This window comes from Ooceraea biroi, chromosome 1 (genome assembly GCF_003672135.1).
Source record: "Ooceraea biroi isolate clonal line C1 chromosome 1, Obir_v5.4, whole genome shotgun sequence".
NCBI lineage: Eukaryota > Metazoa > Arthropoda > Insecta > Hymenoptera > Formicidae > Ooceraea > Ooceraea biroi.
The window spans coordinates 8,281,955-8,308,443 of NC_039506.1; the positions used below are offsets into that span (position 1 = coordinate 8,281,955).

Here is a 26,489-nt window from a genome sequence, read left to right on the forward strand (position 1 = left end):
AGCGTGTAACAGCGCGAGGATGCAGCGAAATTATCCCGAGCTGCTAGAGCAAGCGAGGGATTCAAGGATGAAGGATCCCGACGAGTTTTTCTCGCAGCCGAACAAAGCGTGTTGCACGTTCGTCAGAGTGAAAAGTCAGATTGTGACGAGCCGATCGTACAGACAGCGATCTTGCGATGAATGAGCTCGCTGTTTGATGGCAGTGTCTGATCGGTTCGTTAGGAGGGAATTAGCAGGCGCAGACAGACTGCGACTATTAAATCGTCGAATCGGATCACATCGCTGCTAAGCTCGTCCTCGGCGAGTAACATAATCAGGCGGATATAGACGGGCATGTCATTAGGGTTGTCCTCGTCGTCGAATGTAAGGTCACATTAAGCAGAGGTAACGGTTCCTTCCGGTCTTCGGAATCTACGTACGTATCGAGATAAGTCCTCCGAAGGGAAACTTTGCTGGTGGAATCCGTAACGAACCTTCACGTCTTCGTCTTCGTCGTCGTCGTCGACTGACGATCGACGACTCGCTTCGTTTCGTGTCTTGCTACCGCGAGGTTCTGTCCGCAGGGTAATTAGATTCCGTCGAGTGAGATCAAAGTCTACTGCCATTTCCATCCCTGCGAAAAGCCCCGCTTCCCAAAGTTTCTCGGCGCGGTCGTTTTTCTCCCGGCGGCTGGCTCGCCAAACTTTTTCGACGACGAGATCGACGGGAACCTCCCCGTACGGGGGGATGGATGTAATCAATAAGTGCGGAAGTGGTTGCGCACAATTGTCTCTGTCATAGCGCTCCACGAGATGCAAGGTCGTGAAAGCCTTCGATTCTATTGTCCGTTCTCGATTCAATACTTTTACGGCAAAAAAGAGATTGATCAGCGTAATTACATCATATTAAGTAATCGCAGAAAGAGATACTAATTTCTAAAAAAGAAATAGACATTTACTTACTTTGAAATTAATGCTTTTTCAGAAGTACTTCACAAAGAGACTAAGTAATGTCTATAAAATTGAAAAAATCTTTTTAATGTTTTTTAATGCTTTAGCGTATGAATATAGTTGACCTTTTCTACATGGCATATAACTATGTCTTAATTTTTCTCAAAGACTGCATTTCGAATATTCAATGAACAAGCAGGAACGCGGTGAGGAAAGAAAATCTTTGAGAACACAGAAGCCGTGGTGAGAGGAACATTTCCGCTTCCGAGGCAGATACGTTCGATGGTCGCACGTGACGCTGCACGGATAGCATTATGAAGCACTCGTTCAGGCGGAAGGCGAAGAAAACGGGCGAACCGATAGCTGAGGATGCGTGATACGTTTTTCGCACCCCTTTTTCGCGTAAATGTCTCGAGATGAGCGTGTCCTAAAACGGCGAGTCGTCGCCGTACGTGTGTCGCGACTGTCCGTCGTCTGGCGCAGCCGTTCCGCCGCCGACAGGGGGATCCTTGTGTCAGGACGAATTCATAACAGAGTCATAATTGCGGGACGGGTCCCCGTAGTATGCATAATCCCGTAGTTAGCAATTCTGCTTAACGATCCGCGAGAAGCAATCCCGACGTTACCTGCCACGCTGCAGGATGGAGGCGTCCCGGCCAACCTCGTCCCTTATTACCTTCCTCGCATGCCGTCCCTCCCTCCCGCCCTTTCGCTATCTCCGCGCGCAACGTGGAAACTGTACCTAAACTATACACGTACACACGTACCTAGCGACACGTAGAGGGTAGCGGTAGACGACTGGCGAAACCGTAGGAGGGCCTGAGTGTGACGCGACAAAAACCATGGATAAAGAGCAGAGGGAAGAGAAGAGGTAGAAGGAAGGAACGCGGGTTGTGCACACGACTGCTGGAGGAAGAGGAAGCCGAAAGAGACGAGGAGAACAGGAGAGAGTTCGTTAATTACAGTCCCCCCGCCGTCACCGCTCGCCGCAAGCGACCACGAAGAGACTCGGGGTGCAGTGGAGAGCACGAGCGCCCGGAAATATCGCGTTTGGACGGTTAACGTGCACCGTCAACGTGGATCACGGACGTAGCGGAGCGGACATAGTCACTCTACGGTGGCGGAAAACTTCGCTTGATTCTCTTTCTCGTCGGAGCGCAAGGGTTTTAACGATAGACGAGGACTCTCGCCCTTTCTTCGCAAACTAGCAAAGATCTCGCGTATCAGCGCAGAGATTTGTGTAGAAGATCTTGCCACTTTGATCTTCTTGATTGTATGATGCAAATTTATCAGATACTATTAAACCTATCAATTTTTATGATTATCATTTCCGACGATATCTGGCGTTAAACGACACATTTCGCCAGTGAGATAAATTATGAAAGTTTCAAGTGATACTGGAAAGTAAAGCACGTAAAAGATCAAATAAGAATATAAAGATTCGACTTCAGGTAAATTAAATAACTGTAATTTACATGTTGTACTCGTACTCGAGAAAATATTTATTTATCTGTAGAAAAAGCGGCGAAATATTCACAGACGACAATGGTCAATCAGAGTAGCGCGCGCGATATCGGGCAGGACGTTTTGATTCCGTCGGAGATTAATGCGCCGGAGCGGAGCGCGAACAAGCGCTACATTTGTCTGCTTCGTTTCGTCAGCAAGATACCATCTCGCGAACGCGTCGACGCGAATAACGAAGCACCCCTACTTCGGTCCCGTAATTAATTATGCGCCCTTGTTCCGGCGGCGGGTGCGCATCGGTTCGAAAAACTCGTCGTAACTCACACCGCGCCACGCTCATAAATGTTTCTCGTAAATGACGTATTCTCGTGTGCGTGTCTGCGTGTAACATGCATAATATTGCCATAAACGTGATTCGACTCAAGTGCACTTGCGATTATTGCAGTCCACGTAACTTATCGTATGATCAACCATTGCATTAACAATGATCATTAACTAAGTAATCCGAGTCGCGTCTAGATGACGATACAACTCAACGTAGCGACGCGACGTCTTGGAAAATTTTGTTGTTCGTTTTTCATAAGTTGTCTATTCTGTTGTAAAATTAATATATGACAAGCCATGCTGTCATTTAGTACGTATAGTATGTTCGATTCATTGCCATCTAGACGCGATCCGGATTTAGTTAATGATCTAGTACATTGTACATTTGTATCGATCTCAAATCGACAGATTCATCAATTCAGTCAACTATTGCGTCACGTATCGTGCCATGCAGATAGTTGCATTCGATTCACTCACCCGTATGCGTCCTCTGATGAGCTTTGAGATGCGAACTCTTGGTGTACACCTTCTCGCATTCGGGGAATTGGCATTTGTGTGTCCTGCGCTTCGTGTCGGGTGGACTATGCTCGTTGCTCCTCGCGTGATGCCTGTTGGCCACGGTGGTCGCTGCGGCCGCAGTTGCGCCCGCGTGCGCATGTTGCGTGCCAGCGACCGCGGGGAAGCCGTTCGCCGTGACGGAAATCAGTCTGCAAAAACACAATTTGTCTCTTTTCATCGTTTGCGTCTCGTTGTAATTAGCCCATTGTGCGTCGAGGTGTGACAAACGCGCCGTGTCCCGCTTTGTGAAGCGAGATCAAGCGAGATCTGCGCGCGGTTTCGACAAGTCTGGAAACGCGAGTGAATCGAGCGCGATTCCGGCGACGCGTTAATGATGAATTGCCACGGGAGATGAATTGTCTTAGGATTCTTACTCCGGGAGAAATAACGGCAAGAACTACCATTGGCAGCTCAGAAGCTGCTTCCCGACAATGTCGACTTTTTTAACGAGCTTTCCTCTTTTTTTCGCGAATTCCGCAGAAAATTGTCGGGAACGAATTGGATGAGATAAACCGACCCGGAAAGTACCGGCCACTTTGTGTCGGGTAACTCCGGTTACAGTTAATCAAGATAATTTCCGAGCGAGACGTAACTACTGCACATCCGTCTCTCGCAAGGGTAAGCAGTCGCGTTTTAGCCGTTGCCCTCTTACGATTGCGGAGGCAATTAAGTTTTCATCGGGCAAAGAAGAACTATGGCGGTAACGAGAGAACGTCAAAGTAAAAATCGCCGACCCGGAAAAAGCGGACGTTCCCCTCCGCCGATCTTCATCTTCGCGTGACGTAAGAGGATCTTACGCGAAATAGTTCGCCGAGCGAGCACGGCGAGGTTGCTTACCTTGCGACACCCTGCGCATTGCTGGTGGTGACCCTAACGATAGCGCTCCTGCCACCTGTGCCGTGAAGGTTGAGGTTGTGCACGTCGAGCATCGAACTCCCGCTCGACGAGTGACTGGAGTTGGAATGACCTTGACCCGACCCAGGACTCGATGGTGGCGTCAGGATTTGACCTTCGCTTTCGCACCCGCTGTCTTCCTCCTCCTCGATCTCCTGCGGCGGTAAAATCGCGCGCGTTATGCAACGTGACTACAATAACGGGATCGATCGGCGCGGTCGGTCGGGCCGTGAGTCGCCGCTGGAAATCGCATTGATCTTCAACGGGTTGCACAAGCCGGACAAATAAACCGTCGAGAGCTGAGCGACCGCGTGATCTTGCGGGTTCGTTACGCTCAGTTGCGCCGATACGATATTTCACGGTATTGAATCATAAATCGGAAATCCAAGACCGCAATCTTTAGAATTCTGACACTTAAAATTTATCTTTGTAAAAAATTTAAGAACATCGCCGCAACTTTGACTCAAAGTGATATTTTGGCAAAAAGTCGATAACGATTCGAGAATTAGCTCGACTTGACGATGACAACAAAATTCTTCCAAACGAGTCTTGTTTCAATTCGTTTGTCAATTAAAATTAGTGATTACTTGGATTTCTCAGAAATATGCAACGTACCTCGTGCTCCTCATCCTCCTCGAGGTCCTCGGGCTCTTTTTTGAGAATGAGCGCCGTGCACGAGAGAGAGGGTGAGCTGTCCCAGGACAGCGCCGAACACGCCGAACTCGCCGAGGACATCGACAAGGAATCGAGGTGACGGTCGAGGAGATCCCTGTCGCGGCCATTGTCGTTATGATCGCTGGGACTGAATTTGATATCGTCCAAACAGAGGGGATCCCTCTCGTCTGACGACGTTACCTGATTTGCAAAAAAGAAATGCAGTTGTTTCAAGAGATGCTTGTAAAATAAAGTTGCAAATAAAACTTCAAGCTTGTTGAGACTTGTTTTTAATTTGACACTATTAGTACAATTATACGTGTTATTTTGATGTATTATATAATACCAGTGTAACATCAGAAATGATAATATAAGATTAGTGACATGATATTCAAGTTTGAGAATTAAAAATTCAAAATTAACAATAAATAATTGATAATATTAAAGTTAGGAAAATCTTATTTAGGATACTTTAAGCAGCGGTGAAATTAATAGCGATCATAGTGGATTACACACCTCCATTTTGATTGGTGGGTCGAATTGTGCGCTCGTTCCAGTGGACGTCGTCCACGAGATCGATGGCGCCCTGAAGAGGTTCCAGGGTGCTGTGTCCAGCTCCGTGGGGAGTTTTTTGTACGAATGTAGCTTCGGCTCGTCCTTCAGGTACCTCTCCATCTCGTAGCATGTCTGAAAGAGGAGACAAGAGGGCTTGTTAGGAGCCTGAAGCGACTTGAGTATCCCGCCGAGTTGCTCACGCTGAAGCAACGGCAATGGATGTTGCGTGGCTTAAATTTCACGGCTACAAAAGCGAGAGAGGAGAGAGAAAGAGAGAAAGACAGAGGAAAATGATTGCTCGAATTATATATATTACTTTAATATTTAATGATGATTGTGGATCCTTTACGTTTCTGTGTACTTGATGAACACGCTGAAAAATTTTGAAGAGTTCCACGTAAGAGAAAAATTCAGCTAGAATGATCCAACAGATCCAACGTATAACTCACCACCGTTAATAAAATCCGCACATCAGCTTCATCTCGATGTAATCACGGCTAGTAAATTGCGTTGTTCGAGATCGAGCGAGCGCGAACCACGCCTCGACCGCACGCGCGAGCTACAGATCGCGCAATGCGGAATCGAAACGCAAAACATTCTTGTAATACGTTTGACCCGAGCACGTGAAGAAGCAACAAGCACCTGCGGCGATCGCGGGTCCGCAAATGCTGCAGAAATTATATGTAGGAGCCGGGCATCCCATATGGGGAAGTACATTGCCGTCAATGCAACTACTCGCGAGTTTGCGAGAAGTTGGTGTTCTCCCGTAGGCTGTGCTAGTTTGGTACAGTTGGAGAGAGTACAAAGTTATGTTACTCATTGCGAGGAATTATGCACCAACTATACCCCACAAATGAGATTATAGCACCCCATTCTGCCTAAGTCTCCTTCGGGGGTCCTTCGGTTCCTGTCGGCTTCTCTGTCTCTGAGAAAACACTTTGTCCGCGCCGAATAATCGCTGGGTAATGGCCGCGCCGAATTTCGATTCTCATTTTTCCACGCGACGCACGAGCAACGTGTGTGCTTTTGTCAGACGCAGTTACAAATGAGGCTATTCACCTTCTATAAAGCTACTTCAAAGAACTTTTGTTACACGCTGATGATACGGGCCATAATGCAATCGAGAAACGTACCCTAATAGTGTCTTTGTGATGGGCAATCAAATTAGACCATCTTTTTTAATAAACGGCGAAATGCTGATATGATCATCTTTCATTTTTAAGAACCAAGTTTCAAGAATAGCGGTCTGTTTCATGTCACACTCTCAATTTAAAGCAATGTGCTGAACTAAGTGGACCAGGAAGCGCCGTTTGCACTAAGTGGACCGACTTCGGAAACCGCAATCATAAAATTAAAAGGGGCGGCGGGGGATCCACACGGTTATCTCTAGCACCGTAATTTACGTCCGGAATCAAACAACGGCCAAGAAAGAAGTCAAGTCTATTTTCCCCCGGCTGACAAAGATTCTTCGGCAACTGCAAAAAATGGCTTCGCGCCGAAGTTCGAGGGCTGCGTCTAATGCCGGCGGTCCCTTTTGCGAGAAAAATAATCGCCGCCGGGCTCCTTCATTATTCACGATTAAAGTTCGTCCAGGGGCACCGTGGGTACGACTAACGGCGTTAATATAACTTGGAAAGGAATTTTATCACTCGCTTAGGGACCGTTTCTCCTACCCCGGGGCTTGCTCCGGCGTCAACTGAACTTTACTAATCCGGACCGCCGAAGTACAGGTCTATGTAGACCCGGCCGATCTATCCCATCTACCTAATCTGTCAGAAAATCTTTGAGGAAAACAACGTTAATCGTCGTCGCAAATAACATTAACGCGTCCAAAGCCCTGCACGGATTTTGATTAATTTTGCAACAGCTTAAGTAAAGGCTATTTGTGTGTGTGTGTGTGTGTGTGTGTGTGCATGTAATTTCTGGCTTAAGTAAAGGCTATTTGTGTATGTGTATGTAATTTCTGGCTAATAAGTAAACTACGTTGAAAACATACTTGTCGATAAAGTACGTTACAACGCGAACGGGAAAATGAAGATAAAGCAGAGAGAAGAGAAAACTTATGAAGATAAATAAATATCTCCATTAAGCAACATCTCATTGTTGAGATAAAGAACGAATAAATATTGAATGGAGTATCGAGAATAAAAGTACGAAGAAAATACATCATGATTGGCGCAACAGCAATCCTGTCAGTGTTATGCAGCTTCGAAACACATGTAGATAAACATTTAACGATTATTGCGATAACGAGATTTCATGGTTACACATCGCTCGACAAAGATAAAGCCATTTACAGATCCATATTCAAATAATTCGTCAACGGAATGAACGTTAAAGATTTTCGCGGTTACGGAACCGATGCTGAGCGACCGAGCGATACGGAAACCTCGTTTTTTGCCGGATCGGTCTTTCTTGCATACCCATCCCGCCCGTAATAACGTGGATCGCATTAATATTGATTCCGCGCAGCATCGTATAGCCCACCGCAAAACAGGAAGCGAAATGCAGTTACGGGGCTACGTACGACCCGCGTTCAGAGAAGCGGGGTTGACCTTTCGTGGTTTCTAGATTATTCCGCGAAGGTAGATTGTTTCGCGGAAGGTATTTTGATTTCCTTTTTCCCGCCGCGTAAAACCGGCCGCTTGAAAGTACGCTGTGTGGAGGAACCGCACGCTGGGAAAAATAACCGCGAACTTTCCGGTAAAACGCGCACGGCTTTACGACTTCGCGGAGACGGGCCGGTGCGATCGTCCTTTCGCCATTTTATATCGTTAAATCCGAAACTGCGTAACAATTTGGACGTTTAACGGCGGGGTCCGCGGTCGATCACAATGGTTGCAGTAACGTTTCCCTCGTATCGCGGAATCCTCCGTTACGCTTTTCGCGATCGGCCGGATATATTCGCTCGTGAATTTGCGCGAACCTCCTCGAATCATCTCGTGCTCTTCATCGTACCATGGAATTTCACCAACGAGATTACGATACCGACTCGAGAGCTCGTTCGTTCATCAGCGTGCTTGTTTCGGATATCGAATACATTACCTATTTTCCATTACTTCGTCTTGTTGATCGAGCAGGTTTTCCATTAATGTAACTTAATTATTCGGCACTCTGCGTGAGAGAGAGAGTGTTGCGATAAACGTGTCGTCGCGCTCAATATTGATAAGCGAGTATGGATGATCCTGAAGTTATGTCGCCAATTTCCTCAGGCGACACCGGACGATATTCCTCTCGCGGGACCTAAGCAAACACTCGGGGAGCGCGAATTTTTTTACGATGTTTGCTTTCTTTTAGCTGACGAAGGGATCGTTGCAAGCGAGGGACAATGGCAATAAAAAAATTCCACGGATCGATGAGCCGAATGCTCGATGAAAGGGGATGTCGAGAGAAGACCGTCTCGCCATTATATTTTTTATAGGTAAACCTGTGAACCATTTGCAGCGGATTTATGAGGTACCAGTAATCCCGTTACGAAATATCCTCGTCACTTGTCACGTTAAATATTAAAATATGATTATCTAGGTATCAAAGCACGTTATTTTAATTAACGATGAAAAAATCTCAGCATTTATTCTCACATTCATAAACATTACCATCCATGCAAAATTATTTTAAAGTAAGAATTTACGATTGTTTTATTTAAATAAATATGTATATATTCGTGTCTATCTTTTAGACGTATAATGTATAACGACATTTTTTATCTTTCGGACGATTTTCGGAACGCAACGTGTATAAGTTTCAGATATCGACAAGATGAAAAATTGCAGATCAGAAAAAAAATTGATGTCTTATTCATGTTGTACATGTGGACGGCACGGATGTGAATAGAAGGGACACATGTGAACCGCAGTCTTCTTTTCCGCGACAAACGACGTAATGAGGTAGGAGCTAAAGCAAAGTCAACTCATGTTCGTGATGCGAGGGAGAATTTGCTCGTTTTTCGCCGAGGCAGGAGTTTCTACGGTACCTTCGTGGCGATGTAACGCGTTTCGTCCCTAGCCGTTACTCTTTTCCCGGTTATTCCGATATTACGCTTTTCTTCCCACGAGTTCAACACGCTTTCTTATAGTTATGCAAACTTTCTTCGAATTTCCTGACATTCTCGTGTTCATCTTTTCTAGCATAATATTGACATAATATTGTAAAATAGATGTGTAATAGGCGCTTTATTTAATTCAGCTAAAGATGCATTAAAAAATTTACATTAGCAGATAATGGAGATATCGATTTCGGAACTTTTACAGCTAGCACCGTTAATATCTATCTCAGATCTGTTACAATTATACGTATGAATAAAATGATCAGACGTGAACTCACAATACACAGTTAATATCAATCTTTTAATATTTATCATTAAAAAAGTGCATCAATTAATACATTCGGCTTTAGTAATTTAATCGCGTAGTCCAGAAAAATATCAAGTCTTATGCCGATTGCTACCCACGTATCTTCATGGACTTCCGATGGCAATAATAGAGGGCGATATTGAAAGCAGATATATTAAGAGGAAATCGTGCGAGACTCGTATGGCTTCGCCAGGAATACAATTTGATTTTCTGGCGACCTAGCTGCAATTGCGTTCCACTCGGTATCGCGTAATGTTGCGATATCAAAGAACATTTGTGGACCTTTACTTCCCGCGGAACCGCCAGGACTTTCTGGATCCGGCCAACGAGGTCATATCTAAAGGGGAGAACGTCTTCGTCGGATGGGCGCAGAAACAGTTCGGAGATAATGGTCACTCCCTACGACCGATAAGGCTGTTCTTAATGATAACGGCGTCATTTCGGAGTTTGCGCAGGATAGAACTCGATTCGTCGGCGGACTATAACATCCGACAAACAGTAGAAAGAGGAAAAAAAAAGAATAGGGAGAGAAAGGGGAATCCTGACCGAATCGTGAAACGGAGGGCGAAATCCGTATAGAGGGAACATCGAGAGTTCCATCTTGGATTCTCAAAAAATCTCTTATCGTAGGTCCGCTCGTAGATCCCGAAAACCGGACTGCCGTCTCCAGAGGCCTCCCTCTTCTTCTCTCTGTCTCTCTCTTTCCTGACTGTGGTCTACGCAAACTCAAATCCTGCGTTACTCATCTCATAGAGACGCTTCGACAGTAACGAGGCTGGAACCTGCCTGGATCTGGCGGTAACAGTAAAATAAAGCATTTTCAAGGAGGAACGTGTCTCTGAAACGGCAGGCTCGAACGTCGAGAACGCGATGCTGGCAAAGGAATCGACAGCGGGAAGCATCAAAAGGGGGGAGAGAGATAGAGCGATGAGGAGAGACGACGACGGCGTAGCCACCCCCGAACAGAACGATAATCTGTGCCCGTCGGCGGGATTCTTTCACGCCGTGGATTCACCTTTTCTTCCTTCCTCCCGCGCGTTTTTCAGACGCGCTCACCGCTCTCACCGTGTCCTGGCGGACGTGAAGTTCCGCAGTAATTCCACGGGACTGTCATTAACAGAGCTCTCGCGGCTCGCTCGAGAGCGAATGAATGATAACCCGTACGAATTTTCGCATTCGTGCTCGAAGCCCGCGAGGCGAGCGACCGTCGATGCATTTCAGCCCTCCTGCCAGGAGGGCCACCCCGGTGGCGGTCTGCCAGGTCGTTAAAGAGATCCCCGCGACTTTAAGGGCGCCGTAAACCCGCGAATTTATCTCGTCCTTTCCTCCTACTTTTCCATCCTCCGCGCGTTCTTTCGTTCCCTCTCACCCCGCCAGGGTCCTTCTTCCCGTCCTCCCACGCCTCGTTCTCCGAGCGAAATTTGGAAAGGAACTCGATTGAGGTCGTTCCCTACCATTCCTATTCTATTCCTCCACTTAATCGTCCCTCTTTCGTCCCACTGGTTCCTATCTCTCTTCCTCTCCTTCTCTCTATCTCGCGCTTTCTCTCCGTCTCCATTCTTTTCGAGTGGATGTCGCGATGGGAGGAAAGGCACAACGATCAGGTGCTTTCCATGGATATCGGGCCGCTGGGTCCCTGATTAAATGGAGTGTACCGTATCTTAATCTCGTGCCGTACGCGCGTGCGGTTCTTGTTCTGCGCAACGGAGATACGAAACCTTGGGAGCGACAGGATGTCGGGACCAGCGCGAGGATTTACGATCCTGGGTCCTCCGGGCGTTTGAATCGCTATCTCGATTTTGTCGTAGCCGGAGTCGGACAAGTATCGAATGGCGCGGGACACGGTTTATATCGCGGATTGCCCCTCGCCCTAACGACACTCGGAGCCGAGACGGTAAATGCGTATTGTTTCCACATAACATTTGCGAGACATCTTGCTGAGAAAGCCCGGAGACACGCGATAATAATCTCTTATCGCGTGTTTCGCCCATTCCAGACTGTGCCAATAATAGAACTGTGTCAATACGAGGTATTCATGCGAGATTGGTTCGCTTAATGACATTGCGGAAAGGAATAAGCGCAATTCGCTCGTAATTAATTCATTACACACGCATACTCGATTTCACTATTTTTAATAATTAGCATCAACTGCAATCTCTAATTACCTGTCTTTTCTCAGTTAGAGAAACATAGAAATAAATAATCGACTAAATTACAATAAAAATTTAAAAAATCGAAGAAAATGAAATGTCTCTTTAGATAAAGAGATTTAAAGTTTTTTTTAAATTAATGTAATTAATGGAAACATTTTTATTCCATAAATAGTCACAGATTATTGGACAATATTGCAAACCTGAGATCTTAGATGCACTTAGAGATGTCTCTACGCGACTAGTGACGAAATGTTTTTCGAACACGATGTCAAATCGTCGAACGTCTGGACCGGATCCATGAAGGAGATCTCGTCAAGGGGACATTCGACGGAATGGCATCTAGAATGCGAGACATCGCGGAGGGATACCATTCGGTCTGATCGTGTTTCGAGGCTTATGGTTTTCCCTCGCCATGCCGACCGTCCACTCGAAAATGCAACGGAACGCCGTTACAGCGAAGACCATGTCCTGGGGTCAGGGTTAACGATGCTAACAAGCCGTGGCTGAGTGACTTACGACTAATTCAGCATCCCTCTTTCCTTCCCTGCCCTCCCTCGCGCCTCGCAATCATTCTCGGACGAATGCCTAAGGAGAGAAAGAGAGGCGAAGAAACCGGCGGAGAGTGCAACCGGCTCTCTTGTTCGGCCAATAGAACGCGATGCGGGCCAGCTAGCCTCGTTAGGGTGCAGTCGTACAAACGGCGAGACGATGCAATTGTTTATTATTGTTGTGACGTCATCTCGTTAAGAGCTCCTTCGTGCCTCTAAGCTTGTTAACCGATAATTTGTTGCGTGGTCTGCAGTAAGGAAATGAAGGAAAAGAAGCGGAAGTTCAGTGCATATTACTCGATATACAATTGCCGGGTGATCGTCATTCTTCCAAAAGAAAAATCGATTCGCATACATGGAGTCATACCACGGAATGTGCGGAATGGACCCATGTTACGCGATTTCAAACTACGTGCAACGTGTTATTCTGTTAGTTATCCATTCTTCCCATCCAGCTGTATGTCGAGTACCGGCTTGATTATTTGTTCTGCGCGTTCGCTCGTGCATCCGCGAGGAAATCTGGTACCGCAGATTTGCCCGCGAGCCGCGTACTATTACAACATCGGCTGTAATAGCAGTTAAGCAAACGGTCGATTTTTATTAGCCCGCCCCGACCCGATCTCTCATCCAGGTTCCTTTGTGAAAGGAGAGGCTTATCGTCGAGGAGGAATCCTCTTGCGCCGTTTGCGCTCGCTCATGCTCGCCGGCCCGGCGCCCTCCGCCCTTCGCCCCTTCTCGCACAGCCTCAAAGCCAGCGCGCCGGCAGCCCTCGACGCAGATTCGGAGGAACACGAGAGGGATCAGTGCCAAGGATCATAGGGTTCAAATTCCTGGAAGAACCGCAAACTAACTGGCGTACAGTCGATACCAAAATGGCATTCGGCCACGAGCCAGTGCACACGTGGGACTCACACACGTGGCCACAGGCGGAAGTACACACTCGTGGATGGCGGCATCGATCGCTCGACGACGCACGTTGCGTAACCATTCCGGTCTCACACTACCCGCCCTGGATGATTCTTCCGAAGACGTCGTTACCACCGTAGGTCGCAATCTTCTCTGCTTTCGAGCAAATCGAGCAAGAACTCGCCGTTCCCTGTCCTCCTCCTCCTCCATTCTCTCTTTCTCTCTCTCGACGACATCGACACCGACGTTCCATGGGATCGCTCACATTCCTCGGGATTTCTTCGTGGTAGCCCCCTTTTCCTGTATGTGTCACCGCACGATACCCGTTGAGCCATTTTCCGCGCTTTTTTTCCATCATCGCGAGAACGGCAGACTTTTCCCTCCCTCCTGGCTCCGTTTAATCATTCACGACTTTTCCGTCTTGCTCGCAAACGCGATCATCTAATTTTACATTTATTAATTTTACAACTGTGCAGGAGCGTTTGAAAACAACATCATTCTCCAACTAGTAGTTGTTAAATGGAAATAATTATTTCCATTTGGAAATACTGTATGTGCATGTAATTTTCACTCGTTCGTTGTATACATCGGATGTGAAATATTATAATTGATACAGAAAGTATTGACATTCTCGATGAAATAAATGATGAAAGTATCTTTTTAACGACATACTTGTGTAGAGTAAATGCGGTAAAACATATCGAATTATTTTGAAAGAGCGTCGCGCGCCAGGTCTTCTCGTATAAATCTCAACGATTTTAATTCGCCGAGCGTTATCGACTGAAACGTCGAAGCTGGCGGATGCCGACGATACACCGTAATGACAGGTGACATTGATGAGCGACCGAATGGCCGCTCAAAATTTACACCAAGCAATTACTCGTGGGAGAAATGAAATCTTCAATTGAGAAAAAAAGATGAGAAAAATAAACGGACATGTCGATAACACGTGTATTCCACGTTTCCTTCGTCGTGCTGGATTTAATCGCCGTTGGACAAAGCCATCGCGATACAAATCTCTGCACCGGGTGTTCCATCAAGTCAAGGAGAGAGGGTTAATTGATCGCGTGCTGGCATGTTGTAATGGACGTTCAGTGACCCATAAAGACCCATAAATCCTTCGTTACAATATAAGGAAGTGTCTAATAAAAGCGAACGGATCCGAGACCGTTCAGGTACGACGAATTTGATCATCCATGGATGCCAGTCAGTCCGTTCATGCGTTCCTGTGTGAACGAACTTTGGCGAGTTGTTATTTACAACGCAGTTTTGCTGTAACAACAGCAACGGTGAAGTACAATGCAAGATTCAAAAACTACAAAAATGATCTTCACGTTATCGACCATTTTCACCGACCAAATGCGTTGAAGAACAACCTGTTTTGTAACATACGTGTTAGGGGAATGACGAAGAAAAAGCGATATGGCGGATGTTAGAGCGGAGTAAAACACATCGACGGCTTTGGACGTCGTGAAATATGTATCCGTCGTGTCCGCTCGACAGAATGGCGAAGTAGTTTGAGCCTCCTATTCGCGATAAATGGCGAGGATGAGTGGACGGCGTGTCAATACGTCATCCAATGCATCTACCGCATCATGCAGATGCTAGAACGAGCGAAAGGACACAAACGAAAAACGAAAGGAACGCGGGCGATGATGATAAAATGTCAGAATGAGAAGTAACAGCACGATGACAGATTCTTAAAAAAATAAATAAATAAATATTTAAAATATATATAAAATAAATCGAATACCTATATAACAAATATAAATCGAGGGCAGGGAGGAAGAGGTCAAAATTCCGTCGTCGGGTAGCTTGCGAAAAAACTGCGTTTTCAAAATCGTCTCGGCACATATTACTTTTGAGAGAACGATTTCTTCGTCACTCATTCTCGCTGCTCTTTCCTCTCTGATGCTCTCTATTTCGTCCGATTAGCTGCCGGTTTCCAGTTGGCAATCGCAGCATTCGCGTGCAGTTCTGCCTACCTCAGTCTTCGTAAATCTAGGTAATGAGGCGTGACAAAATGCAGAGAGTTACCTGACGAACTGTAATGCCGGTGACTGACGATTGGTTCTGATCTCGCCTTGTATTCACGGCAGATTCAGTCATCTAATCCGCCATGTGTTCTACCGCGCTCTGGTAGAATATTTTCTGGGTCCCTATCGATTCTCTCTAAATAAATGATGCTGAAGGAATTCAATTCAAGAAATTTGCACACGAAGCGAGGAAAGCAACTTCGTATTACGTAACAGTAAAGTCCGCGATCAAGAGTTATAGAGAATATCAATTAATTAAGAAGTTATGCAATTTTATACATTCACTATTATAACAAGAATTGTACAAAGAAATGCTGAAGAAAAAGATCTCAGCATAATGTTTACACACGACATATTTGTTAATAATGTGTCTTGTGTGTCCAATTCACAATATTTTTTAATTTGATATAAATGATGTTATATATAAATTTGCTTAGATATATTGACATTCAAGGTTACCCAGACGTTGCCCCAAGTACGTAAATCGAACTGCAACGTTTCAACGTACGTACATCTATTTTCCAAGTTCGCTACTTCCTCGTAAATTACATCTACCACATTTACTCCCGTTTAACGGCACGTCTGTTCTCCCTCGAAGCTCCACAAAGTTTCAGCCGTCTAAGCCTTACGCCTGCTTACGTTCTTTTATCTTGTAGCCTTCAATTAGAAACAATAACGCGTCTAGCGCACTACGCGCGCGCGTCGCCGTGAAATTTAATTCCCCGTTTCACAAAGTCGACGTATTCCACGTCTTCGCTTCTTAGGTAGCAGAGAATATTAATCTGCCGTAAGGCGCACTGCGTGAAAGAGAGAGAAAGAAAGGGAACGAGAGAGAGAGAGCGAGAGTGAGAGTGAGTTAACGTCCCGACGGTTCCTTGTAAAAATCGTTATTCCGCGTCGTTGAGTCACAGAGATCCCGAGGAGGCCAGGTAGTCTTCGTCCTCGTCCTCGTCCTCGTCCTCGTCCTCGTCCTTCTCCTCGTCGTCGTCGTCGTCGTCGTCGACGGCGTCGGCGGCGGCAGACATTATTAAATTACATTTAGAAGCGACGCGGAGAAAGGAACCTCGAGGTAGGGAGGCAGCGAAGGAAAAGTGACGGAGAGAGATGGCGAACGGGGGTGGCGATGGTGCACACGATGCGGGGTGGCCGCGGGGGCTACGCGCGGCCGCGGGGCTGTATATATTAATTTGGCGCCGACAATACATATTCAAGTTGGAATTCATACGCTGTCAGAGGCAGCGCGCGCGCTCGCTCGAGTGAATAGACAGACATTATGGATGTCGTACGGAAGCGGGTGAGTACCGGAGATGCGGAGGAGACGCGTGTGCACGCGCGCGCACGACGTTATGGGACCCACGGGTTTCACGTACGCTTCGCGCCCGTACGACCGCAGGGAGCCGAGTGCACGACACATGGCAGAGAGATGGAGAGAGAGAGAGAGAGAGAGGGAGAGAGAGAGAGGGGGGAGGGAGAGAGAGAGAGAGAGAAGGGCTGGAGAACACACATACGCGAGAAGGGTAGGCGTATGTGCGGGGGTCCTGATAGAGTGAACGTCGAAGTGGGAAGCGGGGGTGAGCCCCGTGTCGCACGTTCCACGGCGACGTGACATCCTATTCGAGAACACGGACTGCATGTAACGAGCGATTCCGAAACTTCTCTGCCACCGTCCATCGGAGGAGAGTGCCGTTCGATCATGAGGAATTCTATACGTCTGCCATACGCGCGCGGCCGCTCATCCGTCCATCGCGCGAGATTCAGTCAATCGTCGGAGATTTGTCGTGATGAGCGCATGAAGCACGCTCCGACGTCGAGAGGAAACGTTCTCCAGCGACATGAGGAAGCATCAACGTGAGGCATGCACTCGTCATGATTGCCTGAGCTATCTGAAGTCTCAAGACAAGAAAAAGAACTCGATTAAAAGTGTACTCCGTACCACTAGGATTATAGACCAAATATATTATAGACCAAAGAAATCGCTTATGAAATTAACGTTCCATTAAATCGGACATTTTTCAGAGAGTTTGTCACAAAAGATAAGAGTTCTTTAATAGATTCTTGTGAAAATCGAATCTATCGATCATCGGCGGCATTCACGTTTGTGTAACACAGCGCAATTGAGTAACCAAGTAAGTAGCTAAGACAGAAATTGGATAATCAACGGAATAAATAAATGTCGCATTAGCATAACAGAGTCTGCACAGAGTCTATTCGAGTAGCTTAAGTGCTGGAATTCATCTATCATGTAGCGACGTGTACACCAAGAGAGATGAGGCGGTAAGTGGATTCTAATTTACTTCAATTACACTGCTAATGCGGCCCGCCATTTTGTAATTCAATGACGTTCTACTTTCGATGCGTTCGCGATCGGCCGTAATGCAAATCTCATTACCGCTATGGAAGAAGGATAATGTTACAGGAGACCGTCGTACAGGAGGCAGACGGTCGTTAGCAATTGCCATAACGCAGCGGCAGAGAGCTATAGCGGTGCTGGGACTTCGCGAAGCACGGACGTGATATCTGATGACGACGTGGGTGGCAGAGGATACCGCTTTTTCCTCAGTAACAAAAAAAGGTGATCTACTCGCCCTCTTATTGCCGAAAACCGTCCTCGTCGCGTTTATCACTCAGGAAGGCGTGCGAGTGGTCATTTACTTAAAAAAAAAAACGCTTCTCGAAAGAATGCAAGGAGAAGAATATTGTGTTGAAAGAGACGCCTGTAATGTTGTAATATAAACGTTAATAACGTTAGCTTGTAGTTGTCAAATAAAATATAAGATTATATACATCACATGATTTACAGTATCATTATCATTCTCGACGCTCCTCCTAATTACACGCTGACAACTGTCGCTGGTAACTGTCGTAGCTCATTACGAAATGCCATTACGGTATCACATGTATGACTATGTTAAATGTCGATAAACCGTTATCCTCGTTGTGCAAGGAGAATTGCTTCATTCTAGCGTCGTTTTAATGCCATAAAGTGGATAATAAGCAGCACCATTTCAGAATTCAAGATACCAGCGTACGTCGTGTTCCACGATCACAGTTTTTGTCCGATATGAATCGCAGCACGTTCTCCAAGAACTATAATGAACGCTCTCAATCCTCACGCTCATTTAGCCAGTCCGTAAATTTCATCTGACTTTACGTCTACGTCGTTCGCGCAAAATTGTATCGACGCCAGCCGACGTTCCAGAGGAACAGATCGAATCGAATCGAATTCAATCGAATCGAATCGCATCGCATCGCATCATGCGGATCCGCGCCGATCGGGGTGGATTCGGTGCGAGCACCGAAAACGGGGCTAAGCGGGCTCGACCGAGCGGAAGGGAAGAAGCCGCGCGATGGGCCCGAGGCCAACATATATAGGGCGAAGCCGCGAATGTACGAGCGCGTAAATCACCGGCGCGGAGACGGGGGAGAGAAAACTTCGGGTCCGCTTGTAGCGAGCGGGCGACGAAGCCGGAGGCCATAACTTTAAACCGCTCGACTTACTCGACGACGACGACGACGACGACGATGACAACGACGACGAGGACAACGACGACGACAACGACGACGAGGACAACGACGACGAGGACGACGGCGGCAGCGAAGAAGCCGCGCACCGACTCGTGCACGGCCGACTTTCCGAGATTCCGGTATTCCATTTACGTGCAAGAGAGTGCGCGATACGATCCGGTACCCTCGCCCGTGCCAGGAGCGATTGTTTTATACGGGCTGAAATTGGGGAATACGTTACGTCTGCCGCCTTAACTGAATACGGGACACGCGCACTGATGGAGAGAGAGAGAGAAAGAGAAAGAGAGAGAGAATGTTTTTCCCTCGACGATGCCGAGCAAGAAGGAAAATTGCCGTGGTCCCGCAATTTGTCGCGAGCGCATTGTCACAGTTCTGCCTGTGGTACCTGTGTGTGCACGTAAATGCGATGCACGTGTATATATAATCTCTCGGTGTAATAAATTTATTTGCATGTTTCTCGCGCGCGCACTGCGCGCCCGTAATGAAATACGCGCGCAGAGCTTCACGTAGATTATTTAAACAAAATACATAAAGGTAGTCTCTGTCCCATAAAGCAAAATTAGAAAATTTATCCTGCGAAATTGAATGCTCAACTGCGAAGTGCGGTGCGCGTTGAAAAATGTGTCTTCCTTCATCAACAAACTCTGACTGTTTATTAAATCTTTTTAACGTACATTAGTTGTTCCCTTAAATGTATTTTTTTAATACAATTTTTTTCATCGTGTGAAGCGCACTGCGGATGTGACATGGCAAAGGATTACAATCTTCATCTGAGATCTTGAAGAGACGTATCGTAGCGTGCGTGATTCACTTTCTGTGTACGCGCCGTTTATGGAACGCGCGCGTGAAAGTATGTCTTCCCAGATGCCTCCGTCCGACGGATGATTATTTCATGACACCGACGTAACCGTGGACTTTCAGTCTGGAGGCAACCTTTTATTATCGCGACGTGGCACATGGAACCTTTTATAGAACCCCGCATCGCCGCTCGCATGACGGGATATGCATGCACGTACGCGCTCATCTCTCGCCATTACTCTTGCTGATGATGGACTGTACCAAATATGGCTCATTTTTTATGAAAACTTTCTTGAGTTACATAAAATGTTTTATCAAATATTTTATATTGCACATTTTTTTATGAAGTAATTCAGGAAACACTTTCATAATTCGCGGTGTTATTTTCTTGCGGAATTAGAAGAATGTTGCTCGATATTGGAGCAGTTAAGACAAAAAATATCTACGCTGATCAATCGTAATAAAATATAATGCAATTGAGTTTGACGTAAACTTTCACGTGATTTTATATAGAATCCAGAATTTGCTCGGTTGCCGATACGAATCTGGTGATGAATGATCCGATATATCTATATGACTTGACCAAAATTAATCGATACTCCTCCTCATCCGACCTCACAAAGTTATGCAATATGTCGATTGGGCAATCTATTCGAAAGCGTGAGATCGGAGTAACCTTGACCGGCCCTTTGAAAGGAAATCGATCTTTCTCAAAAGCGTTTCACGAACGACGCGATCCCGTCGTGTGGATGTCGCGGTCGGTACGAGATGAAAACCAGAGAGGCAAGTGCACTAAAGCAGCGTAATTAACGTTTTAATGAATCGTCGTGTACATTCGCACCGTATGTACTACACGCTGAATTATTTCACTTATTCCCGTGAAATAATTTTCATTAAAATATGGCCGCGCTCGGCTCTTACTCATCTGTGACTTGGAGGAAAGTAGGATGCAATTAAATACCGGACGAACTAAAATCATAGGTTTTTCCTATTTGAGATATCTTGCACTATAAAATTATCAAAATAAAGAAACGTAATCTCTATTCAAATAGGAGCATTTTGTAATATATTTTATGCAAATTAATAATATCGCAAGTGTACAACTAGATTTTACGTTTTTAATTCCAATTCTATATCTCTTCCTCGTTATGCAAACTAAAATAATCAGCTATTAACATTATATATTAATGATCTTCGCGATATTATTAATGTTCCCATTACTTGCGAGAGCGGAATTTCACATGGCGCTTTTAAATTGCGGGAGCGCGAGCATTTATTTCATTTGTCGATCGCGCCAACCCTTTAAAGTTTCCACGGAATATCTTAATGAAGTGGTATTAAATTCCAGATGAAAGTATCATTAATCATGCAACCCTTCATACTTTATTGGGTTCTCATATCTTTCCGTTCTATCATTCTACGTAGCGCAGCATGGACTCCTCGCCGTGCAATTTGCGCGTTCGGGAAACGGCCGCGGTCTCGATCTCGCGTAGAGGGAAAAAATTCCTCCACGTAAGCCGCCAGCTGTCAAAGATAAACCGAGTAAATAAATCTCACCGGCGCCGAACAACCCAACAGCAACAGCAATAGCATTGCTGGCACAGTCGACGTCGGTTAAAGCCGAGAGCGATTTTTCCCGCGGGTAATTTATTTCATTAAAAAGTTGAGCGCGCGATAACTTAAAGTTTCTACGTTTCGGCGTCCTTCGCGAGAACGCCTCTTGCCGAGTGGCTCGTTAATGACTCGGTTAGCCCGCGTTACCGTTTCGCCTCTCTGCGCGCGTCTCTATCCTCTTTTCAGGCCGATGCATAATTCAAGCGCGCTCCACGCTCGCTCGTAAGGCAAAACGGGTATGCGGATCGATCCCTCGACCGTGTCCGCACGCTCGTATGCCACTTCCAACGCTCGGCGATAACCATTAATGGTGATTTGTCGAGCGAACGGGACGAGTCACGACGCGTTTACGCGCTTCCGCGCGAAAAGATCACCGTGACGGACTGCGCGGAGGTAGAATTCTACCGTAACGTAATTGTAGCGTTCAAAGCGATATGATCTTTCTCACGTTCGCCGCGCCACTCGTTCGATGAGCAGACGCGAAGCAAGCAGTGAGTATTTCGTAATAAATTGCGTGAACCTTGTTCTTATATTATATCTTAAAGCGGATCTTGTTTCCGAGATACGGTAAAGCGAGATTTTTAATTTTAAGAAAATTCACCAATCCAAGAGTTTTTCGAGTAAATACATAATCAACAGTGTTTTTATATAATTATTTACGGATATCGTTTGGCAAAATATCGCGAGGCGGCGATCCACGATATTGGGTGATTAATCGGCGACAAACAGCTTAAATGCGGATGATATTTACGGAGCGCAGCGATGCCTTTACATCCCTCTTTTAGTTTTTTCTCGTTCTGTTCGCTCGTTCCCTTGGTCTAGCGGTTCCATCCTCGACGCAACGAAAAAATTTCAATCTTATCCCGGACCAAATGCCCCCGATAAATCTTTTTTACCGTGCATATACTCGACGCTCTCGAGGGTCTCCCGAATGGGGCTGGTCCTGGGCGGATCTGATGTTCCCTAGTCCACGGCTCTGAACAGGTTCGGAGAGAGGCAACAAGGGATTCGGCGATACGAGGCATGATGAGGAAGAGCACGAGGACCAAGAAGCGGGGGGTGAGGGAGTGAAAGGGAACTGACTTTGTTGTTCGCAGGTTTACACGGCCAATCTCGCTTTGATGTCCCTCCCCCTCGGTTCTCGGATCCCTTTCGACCTTCCGAACAACGAGACAACCCCCTTACGAGCGACGGTGTGTTCTATCCGTGCCGTGCGCAAATACGTGTATGACGCGCATCCACACGCATGCACGTTTCCCGTCTGCATACGCAGATCATGCGTGCGAGAGACCGTGTGTGCAGTTTCGTGTCTAAGTGTGATGTAATCTTCCTTGATATTAAGAGAAAAAAAGGGAGAAAGAGGTAAGTTTTCAATTTCTGTAATATATCGAATCTAAATATACATATACACGAATTTTGTATATTTAGATTATCTCGCAGTTTGTGGAATTTCCCAGCGCATTATTCGAACACGTTTCAGTTATTAATAAACTACATCACATACATCCGCGAGAATTCATAATCACATTGAATGACGACTGGAGTTTCGCGTACTTTATACCAAGTCCGCATAAAACCATGTCTCAATTATGGAAGGCTAATTAAACGATAACATTGATTGTACCGCCGCTTTCCCCTGGGAAAGGTACTTCCTGAAACATAATCGCATCTGCTAGGTAGCTGTTGAACGTATCAATCTGATTACTGTGTTTTTCCCTATCGATTATCCGATCTTCTCGACTTGCGGCTCAAGAACAAGCCCCACGGCCGACAATGAAATTCTCAATTAATTCCCGATCCGACTCTCCCTGCTGACAATCAGGCGGCTCACGCTACGCGGATCTCGGGATGCCCGTTACTTCGAATTTTAACATCTTCTCCAGTCCCGAGCTTCGTGTACCACCGAATCTGGCGTCCCGATCGCAATCGCGAGCACGGTCCATAAATTCAGTTAGCAGTCGGCCCGACGCCGCATGCAATCGAGGGAACGCTCGCGGATTCAAGACGCTGAAGATGAAGGTAATTTCTCCGGACGGTTCTTCAGTTTGCGTGCCTCCAACCGAACACCTGCGACCCCGTATCGGCCAATCTTGCCCGCGAAGCCGACCGCTCGCAACTTGTTCATCCCGCACGAGAATGCCGCTTCTCAGGCACCGCCGAACACGCGGTAGCCATCGACCACTTATCTCTCCCCTTTGCAGCAGTGTCATAACAGATATGCATACCTTATATCGCGAACGATTCGGCCGTTAAACTAATTGGGATCTTGCGCAACATTTTCAAGAACAGTGAAAGGCAGATTACAATGTAAAATCTGGAACAAAATCTTTTTTCTTTTATTCTTTGAGATGTTTTGGCTGCTATTATAATGAGTATTTAAAGAAATTTTTGAAAGCGTTACATATCATTGGCCTCAATTTTTAATAATTAACAAAGCAAATGTAGTTTTTCTTACACATATTCATTGATTAATGATTGTACAACATCAAACTTGTATAAAGTTGACGAGACCTGGAAGTATAAGATTGAAATTTTTTATCGGAGACTTATCATGCAAATTATGCATAAGCTCCCGACTCGGCTGCGAAGTCACGCATACCCGTAATGTATTAATGTACCGCAAAGAAGTTAGAGCGTTTGAATTCGCGTTTATCACGGCGCGTATCAGCTACGTTCGATACCGGTCGAGAGTTACAAGCGTCATCGCGAAAAATTCAGCTGGAGTTTTACGCAGGCCTGATGGGCTACGTGTTACAAAATAGCGACCGTTTGCTAGTTCAGCGCGTTTATGCGTTGCGCCGATACGTCGGAACGGTAATAAAATGTGTGCGCGCGTGACCGGAAAGCCGCAACGCCGCGCCATAATCTTGCAAACGGTAAGTTGCGAAACGGGCGTAATCGCGCGTTCCCGCGCACAGATCTCGTCCGCGCTTATTATTTACCCGCAATTCCACGTTAATTCGGGAATTTATGCGACACAGCCAGCGATATCAACGTCGCGTCGCGCGCGGGCCCGATTCCCAGGGTCCCCTTATTAAAGTTTACGCGCGTTAACCGGTTTCGCCGCCCCTTTTTAGTTTGATGCAAATATATGTCTTCGCGTTGGATTGAAGGAAACTTGATCTTTGATGCAAAGGGGAGACGTGAGTCCTTGTTATATCATGTAATGAGAGAAAAAAGCATCGAGCGTAAGTGCAAATCTGTGAATCAATTCGTGCACTATTCATTTATTCCTACGTTGAATAATATTTAATTGAACGATGCTATAACCAGAGATATTCACAAACTTTCTATTTATAAATTTATCTAATAAGTTAATTTACAATAATTTTACAATAATCTTACAATAATTGCACGAAAAAAACCTGAATGAAAAACCTGAAACGACTAATTCAAATATAAAACTCTCTCGATATGAGCCTCGCCGTCTGGGGACAACGGCTTAAGTCATGATCTGAATGTGTACCTAAAATATATGAGGATTACGTTTATGGTGTAATGCGACTTACGAGGTACGATGCAATTTCTTAGTGACCGCAGCTAAAAACGAGAGTATGACGGCATTCGCACACGTACAACACATGCAATTCGGGAATCGCACGCGGTCTCCTCTTCACTTGTTGCGCCTTAGGCGAACACAAAGAAACCATTTCGTTTTGCCGTGACGTTCTGCGAGTGCGAATTAATTGCCGACGTTAAACGCTATTGCTCTTATCCCGTCGCTATCGCGAAAGTCCGAGACGTTTCATTACGACGGCCCGTAAAACGTTGCTCTAATTTTCCGTGTCAAAGATTAGATAGCACAGCTCCAGCACCCGCTCTGACGATAACTATTCGAGAGCGATATCTATCTAGAGCACACTGGGACCCATAATACTTAGAAGCGTGCTGATTTACTAACGATATCAGCACAATCCTGCTCCATATACGCACTTACATCGGTGGCGATTACCCACTTTCGAGATGTATTGCCACCACCATGAACGACACGATTGACAGCCGCTTCATAAAAGCTTATCAAAGCAATATGTGACAATGGCGTACCTGCTAATCTGATACGATCACCGCAATAAAATTTCAATCTCATCTCTGCAACGTGCTTACCTGAAAATGTACTGAAAAATTCGCGAGAATATGCAACCAATAATTGCACAATTATTTTTGCCGTACTATTTTTCGCAAAGCGTTCCATCTCTCTAGCGGCTGCGGAGAAAGAAATAAAAAAAGGAAATCGAAGTTCCACGTATCTACTTATACATTCCGCCAGGCTCTCGGCATGGATCGTACGATCGCAGCTAACGATTCCCATTCCGAGACACGATCTCGTTACTTTCGTTATCGTGCAAGCCGCGTAAGGCTCGCCGCAATGCGTCCATATACGTAACACGCTCGCGCGCGCACGTCGTCAACGGGGATCTCCGCGCCCCATAAAGATTTTTATGGGGACGTCCCGCGTGCGGTACCAGGCGGTCTCTCGGTTTGTTCGCCGGCCCTGACCGCAACTCCTCGTTCAGTCGCGGTCTAATACCGACGAGGAGGATTGCCGGCACTCGTAAAACCCGATGAACACCATCGCGGCAACGTTAGAATGCGAAGCGAGGGACACGATAACGTCATCCGATATCTACCTCGTTTGCGCGCGATTATGCAGCTCGATCAATTAACGGTATACACGCGAGCATTATGCGATCGAGAAAATACGTTGAGTGTACCGCATTAGATGCATACTGACTGGCTTTGCGCACGCCGGATTCGTGATGAGGACGTGGAATACACAGTTATCAGGCTCCATTAGAAAAGCGTTGCGATAATAAGAAGTATTAAAGAGAATACTGTAAGTTATCCAGAATGCAAAAAGTTGTACTTGAGTTATATAAGTGGTGTCATAAAAAGGAAGGATTTCTCATGAAGGAAATCTTGCGCCATTGACGAACGAGCGGGTAATGAATTACATCGAAAGTTGTCTAATAAGCGGGCGCGTTCGCGCATAATCGTGCAATTAGTCCGTTTGCCTGGGAGCAAAGTTTTTTAATAATACCGTAGTCGTTGTTTGCACGAAGTTTCGTACGGCGAATGTGTTATGGGAAGCGCGCCGCAGGTCGTACGAGTTAGTTACGCAAGGAAATCTTCCCGCGCCATAAAGATTTTTACGGGAGCGTCTTACGTGTCTCGCCCCCGG

General features: G+C 46.2%; 1 protein-coding gene across 1 annotated transcript in view; it reads right to left on the reverse strand.

The window, feature by feature from the left end:
• The window catches only part of LOC105288123 (Krueppel-like factor 6), a 316,846-nt gene that overhangs the window by 21,358 nt on the left and 268,999 nt on the right, over positions 1–26,489 (reverse strand). Inside the window, exons 2-5 of the mRNA XM_011354140.3 lie at positions 5,340–5,510; positions 4,785–5,024; positions 4,113–4,324; positions 3,195–3,424 (exon numbers count right to left, since the gene is read on the reverse strand). Of these exons, the coding sequence (XP_011352442.1) occupies positions 3,195–3,424; positions 4,113–4,324; positions 4,785–5,024; positions 5,340–5,510 (853 nt within the window). The remainder of the gene's footprint in view (positions 1–3,194; positions 3,425–4,112; positions 4,325–4,784; positions 5,025–5,339; positions 5,511–26,489) is intronic.